Below are 6,000 nucleotides of genomic sequence, written 5' to 3'. Positions count from 1 at the left end.
GCGCGGAAGAAAAAGAATATCTGACATCAAAACGAAGTGTTTATTCATTAGCAAGGCCCATCAACAAGATGTATTTAAATGTATTACAAAAGATTGTTAGTGAATCTTGACTTCTCAGGTCTGTTGCTGCGTTGTTGGGATGCTCTGGTGGAGAATCTGTTGTGGCACTGGGCACAAAGGACCTCCAAAGCCTCCAGTTACATGACACAGGATGGAAGCTCTAAAAAAAGTTAGTGCCAAAAAAAAGGCTGTTTGACAGTAAAATGTTGATTGCAGGTTTGTAATGGGAAGCTAACTCCTTCCCTACACTTCTACCTGTCCACCTCCCTGAACTCCACATGCCCACTCTCCAATTGACTCCAAAACAAGGCACACTACCTCCTGCATTGGCACTGGATGTACATTGTGAGCTGTGGATTTAATTAGTAAGGGCCGGGGTTACACGTAAAGTCAATAATTTGAGGTGGTGTGTTATTAGCTGGACCCTCCCGCTGGCGGTAACCTTTCCTTACTGATGTGGACAGGTGGAGCACTAAGGATAACTCCTTAGACATTAGAGAGGACAGGATCAGGATCAGGAGCCTGGAGATGAAGCTGTGCGGTCCTGATGCTGTCTCTAAAAGAATGGGTTAATTTCATTGCTGGTGCTCACTTTGGGTTTGATTTGAGTGAACTTACCCTTTAAACACAGAGACAAAGATACCTCTGCTGACTTCATGTTCGTGATAATGAAACACAAACTACAAAAGCAAATCATTTCTAACATTCCGTGAAACAGAGCGCATTCATTTCTTCATTAATAACCTCGTTCTCGTGTCATCCCAGCAGACATGTTAGACCTAAAAAGCATGCGTGCAATTAAATTACCTTATGACTGATATAGAGATAAAAACAGGGGATTAAGTAGATTTATCCTCAGGAAACACTTCCACGCTCGAGCAGCAGAAGGAGAACGGATGTGTCGGATGAGCAGCACTGAGCTGTAATCACCACAGATGGGTCATTCTCAGCGTACGACTGCCTTAAAACAAATGTGCTCGGAGTCGCGCTCGTTCAGAGCACGTGATGCAACATGTGTTTGGCGGGGAAACGGTGTGTGCCTGCTGAAGGTTTGAGCAGAACATGTGTGACATTCGGATTCTCTGATCCTTTCCTCTTTAATCTTTGCGCTGGATATTTCTCCTTGCGGTGAAATGAATCTCTCCGGGTGCAATCTGCCCATTTTCCTCCCTCGTGGCAGCGTTCTCTGCTGTGAACTAGAACTGCAACCAGCTGTTGTATTAGTCTGTGGCCATTTGTACATCCCTTTGTGATACTACCACTAAGTGCTCATCAGCAATCACTATAACCCTGCAGTCATTACACACTGGGGTTGCACACTTCCAGCCTTGTTTAGATCGGTCACCTGAGAGACTCCGGCTGCTTGCTGGCACAAAATTATGAACACGATGTCTTGATATTCTACTTGATATTTGAGATTTCCACCCAGGTGATTCTCCACCTTGCCCTCAGCTGGTCCTGGTGCATGTGCAATAATATCCTGGTGGTCGAGGCGGGGTTTGCAAGATCACTTGCAGAATCTCATGTGCGCATCCTGCTTGAATTCTTTATTGCTGTTTAATAAGTCATAGGAGCCACCACACTGCACTTAATTGGAAACATATTAATATGTTTCCATTGAGAAATGGAAAAGGACTGAATCTAAACAGGTTCATCACAAAATAATTCAGTTTCATTTGCTAAATTAAGCCATTTAGTTTCCCCAGAGGGAGGCTGGTGATAAAAATCTGCATCAGGATATATAAAAATAAAACAAACTGTGGCTGTGAGGAGAAATAAAAGAGCATCAGAACAACATGACTGTATTACTGACTGCTTTCATTATAGCCGACCATATGGTGGAAAATAACAAATATGGAGAAAGACAGTCCAACATTATCCTCCATCTCTCAGTCTGGATTCTCAGCTCCTCCCCCCCATGCGCGCCCGCGCGCGCGCGCGGGGCTTCATTTGATCAAATCCTTCAACTTGGACCACTTACACTGAGCCGCACTTTTTACAACACTGCATTTGGGCAACGCCACAACTTGCGCAGCAGTTCCTGTTCCACCACCGGTCGGCTCGTTTAGTCTCCCGAAAAAGGCAAAGAAGAAGAAGAAGACAAGAAGAGAAGAAGAAGAAGAAGAAGAAGAAGAAGAAGAAGAAGAGGAGTGCGGGCAAAGAAAGGACTTCTTGCATCCATCCACAGCGTCCGTCTCTGCCGCCAGCAATGGAGAGGGAGGTCATATTTTGTCCAAAGTGGCTCAGCGCGCTTTGGTTTTTGATTTTGATCATGCTCTGTGTCTCTCACGCCGCCAAAGCTGAGATAACTTGCCGGTCATGCCAGCCTGGAAATAAGTGGCGTGCACGGGAATTACTGCTGAAATTCGACACAAGTGAATCCGCAACAGGATTAAAGGGAGAAGTTTTTGGACACGGAGAAGAGGCAGGGAGAACCAGGGCGGCTGCAAGTGCCGAAAGTCGTCGGCTCCTCCGTTGCGCAGCGGGGTCCGCTGAATGCGCACCAGAGCGGGCGGGATACGCGGAGCCAAGGCTGAAACGGAATACAGACAACCTGCAGCCACAGGGCGAGATTGGTGAGGGAGAGTTTGCAGAGATGAAAGTTTTGAAAACGAGTGGTGGAAAGAAGAGCGGCGACGGTGCAGGTTTTACCAGAAGGTACAGAAAGCGCGCCAGACGGAACAGTGATGATGATGATGATAAAGTCAGATCCCCCGGTTCAGCCCGGGGTCCAAAACCGGGAGAGGGCATGAGCTCGGCAGCTGGACGCAGAGTGACGCGCTCTGAATTACGCTGGAGCGGAGAGGAGCGGAGAGCCGGTCCGAGACAAGAGGAGCTAAAACTTAATAGTTCAACGTTCGCCTTAACGGGGGATTCATCCCATAACCAGGCTATGGTGCACTGGTCCGGCCAGAACAGCAGTGTAAGTGATTTATTATCCACTTTAAGCATCACTGGAGGGAGATGTGCGCTTATGTTGGCCCTCAGGTGCACACACACACTTCCAGAGCCTCAAGAAAGGAACTACATCTCTGTGTGATGCGCTGTTTATGATGAATGTGTGTGTGTGTGTGTGTGTGTGTGTGTGTGTGTGTGTGTGTGACAGAGAGAGAGAGAGAGCCCCAAAGAGAGGCACACCTCTTAAATTAAAATGTCACCACCAAGTTAATGAGATGAAACTGCTGCCAGACATGAAACATTTTGTCACATCCATGTTTACAACACATACAACAATATTTGTTTTTCTATACAATACTGGGTTTTAAGAAGAGAAGCTCAAGGTATTTCATTATTCTGGTTCCGCTGGACTGAAGATTATCCAAGACATAGAGTTCAAATCCAAATTAGATCTGAAAGAACTCTTTTGGTCTGGTGGGAGCTTTTTATTTAAGTTGTAGAGGGAGAGCGTGACCTGAATTCATGTCGGGTTAAGGCTGTTCATGTCAGGCTTGGGTAGCATCAATGACCAGAGGGCAGGATTTTAAGTAGCACTGCGGGTTTAGGGAGAGGTTAAGCAATTTCAGTCACCCTCCCTTCCTTTTCTGAAGCCAGCTTTCCCGAGCCACAGGCCTGAAGCTCCCCTCAAACTTCAGAGCTGCACAGAGGCCTCTCTCCTCAGCCTCTGTGCTCGTCGGCATCAGATCCTTTCATGTAACTGCGAGAAAGAGAAGATCAGATGAAGCGAAAGGAGTTCCTCATGAGGATGGAGGGAGAAAGAGAGGATGCTCCACACGAGAGCTGGTGATAAATTGTTCAGTTATTGTGGAGAGTGTATCCAAATCAGATGACCGGCGGCAGGTGCAACCATGGCTGAGTGTCCAACTTTTGTGGTACCCACCTGTGTGTGTGTGTGTGTGTGTGTGTGAGAGAGAGAGAGAGACACACTGTGTAGCTAGCATGCACAATGTGAGAAAAGCAGACATCAAATGTCTGCACAGATTCACAAGCTGAGCCAGAATCTTAAATCCAACAAATGAAAGAATTAAAAAATATTGATATTTCTCAAAGAAAAGCTAATTTAATAAATGTTGCAGACTGCAAGCAAAAAATTATTTTCAGTCTGAATCCAACAGCGTTATTATTTATTTTTCCAAAAAATTAGTTTGTGTATAAAATGTCGAGAACAGTGACAAATACTGAGAGCACGCTGTGATTCTCACAGTATCACAGGATGCTCAGTTCGCAGTGAAGGAGAGCAGCTCTCTCCATTACTTTGTAGAAGCAGCAAATGTTTCACATGTTTGTTTGAAAAATACCTGAAACTATTACTCGATTATCAACTAATCAACAAATTGAGTCGTCGTTTATTAAGTATTATTTTGGCATCAGCACTGAAACTTATCGGCACTCACATGGCAAAATTTCAAATGACGCAGCTCCGAGCTGCATGAATGATCAAGATTTTCTTATTAATGAACCTCCACTATACATGAAAAGAGCATTTTCTATTTGTGTAGGTGTTTCTACATAATTGCTGGATGTCGCTGTCCATGAGGATTGATGATTTCATGCTCTCCTCTGACGCACGTCTCCTGATATGTATGAAAACGTCCTCCACTTCTGTGTAAATGAAAACACGAGTGTTCAGGTGAGGTGTGTGAAGAATAATCATTTGAAATTAAACACTTTAATTTGGCAGAAATCTCAGCTGGAGCCCTCCTCAGAGCAATAATGTTTAGTCAGTGCATCTACCTCCATACTGCTGATGGATGTGGCATTCTGTGCACTGTCATCTGCGCTGCAACACATTTTATTACTTGTTTCTGCAGCTGCTTCGATGCAGCATTTTGTTCTTGGATGAAGGAGAAAAAAAAAAGAAAGAAGAAGCTTTGTCTTTATGAGTCAGAACCTACACAAGCTCTCTTTATGTTTTAGTCCAAATGATAATCTAAGCCTAAACGCAATTTTAGATTATTGCTTTAAACTTTAATTAACATGGGGAGAAGAAAGTCTTCAGGCAGCTTAACCAAAAAAAAAAAAAGCACTGGAGCACAGTTCAAATGTATTCATTTGCTGCGGGGACTGATATCTCAACACGAACTGCTTCTTCTTACTTCAGAGTCAAAATATAATTAGCGCGGACTGAGAGTCGGAGGCAGTAGAACGTGTAGAAATTGCCTCTTAATCCCATGAAATCTGCTGTCCTGAAATTAAAAATAAAATAAAATAACAAAAAAAAAAAGCAAAAAAAAAAGCATTTGTCCCGGGATTTCCATGAGTCAGTGTCCTGACTGTTCCACAACAGCACAGCTCGGTGTTCCACCCACACCACTTAGCCCTGTCTGTAACAAAACCAATTACAGTCAAACACGTATCACCAGCTCCCATGCCCTCCACTTCGCTTCTGACTGAAATTCCATCCTGTGCCTCAGGTGTTTCTGTGGGCTTGACAAACTACTGTAGCTCATGACAAAAAAGTGACCTTACAGTGGAGGGAAAAATCCAGAGAATGTCAGGAACAAGATTCTTTCTATTGTTTGTAAAGGATAGTTTTACTTTTCTGCTCCTGCTGATTTGTGTTCCACCTCAGAATTGAACAATTCAACAGTTTTGATTTTGCCCTGATTCTTTCACTCGACGCAAACAACTTTAACTGGAGGCCGTGCGAGAACAGAGGATCCCGCATTAAATATGCAGAGATGTTCTTATAAGCAGGAACAGACGTCCTCGGTCTTTACAATCTGAGCCGCTGTAAAAATAAACAGTTGAGTCAACAACATGCCACGGAGCTAAAGTGAAAATGGAGACAGATAAGGGCTTTGCTGCTCTTAATATTTAACCTCTAAGGCATCTTACAAAGCCTGCCGTTTAACCAGCCCACATCACTGGAAGCCTTGTATGTCAGATTGGATTGGAGGTTATTAATATGACTCATGAAACATTGGCCACGGGAGTCATGTAAGCCTCGTACAGCAAGGAAACACATGAGTACAAATACAC

General features: G+C 44.2%; 1 protein-coding gene across 1 annotated transcript in view; it reads left to right on the top strand.

The window, feature by feature from the left end:
- The first annotated feature begins 2,019 nt into the window (after window positions 1-2,019).
- Window positions 2,020-6,000, top strand: part of LOC104930045 (VPS10 domain-containing receptor SorCS1) — a 179,946-nt gene continuing 175,965 nt past the window's right edge. Inside the window, exon 1 of the mRNA XM_027281067.1 lies at window positions 2,020-2,983. Within this exon, the coding sequence (XP_027136868.1) occupies window positions 2,270-2,983 (714 nt within the window). The 5' untranslated portion in view covers window positions 2,020-2,269. The remainder of the gene's footprint in view (window positions 2,984-6,000) is intronic.

Source organism: Larimichthys crocea, chromosome I, assembly GCF_000972845.2.
Source record: "Larimichthys crocea isolate SSNF chromosome I, L_crocea_2.0, whole genome shotgun sequence".
Taxonomy (NCBI): Eukaryota; Metazoa; Chordata; class Actinopteri; family Sciaenidae; genus Larimichthys; species Larimichthys crocea.
Note: the sequence above shows the minus strand (reverse complement) of the source record. Positions and strands in the feature narration are given on the sequence as shown.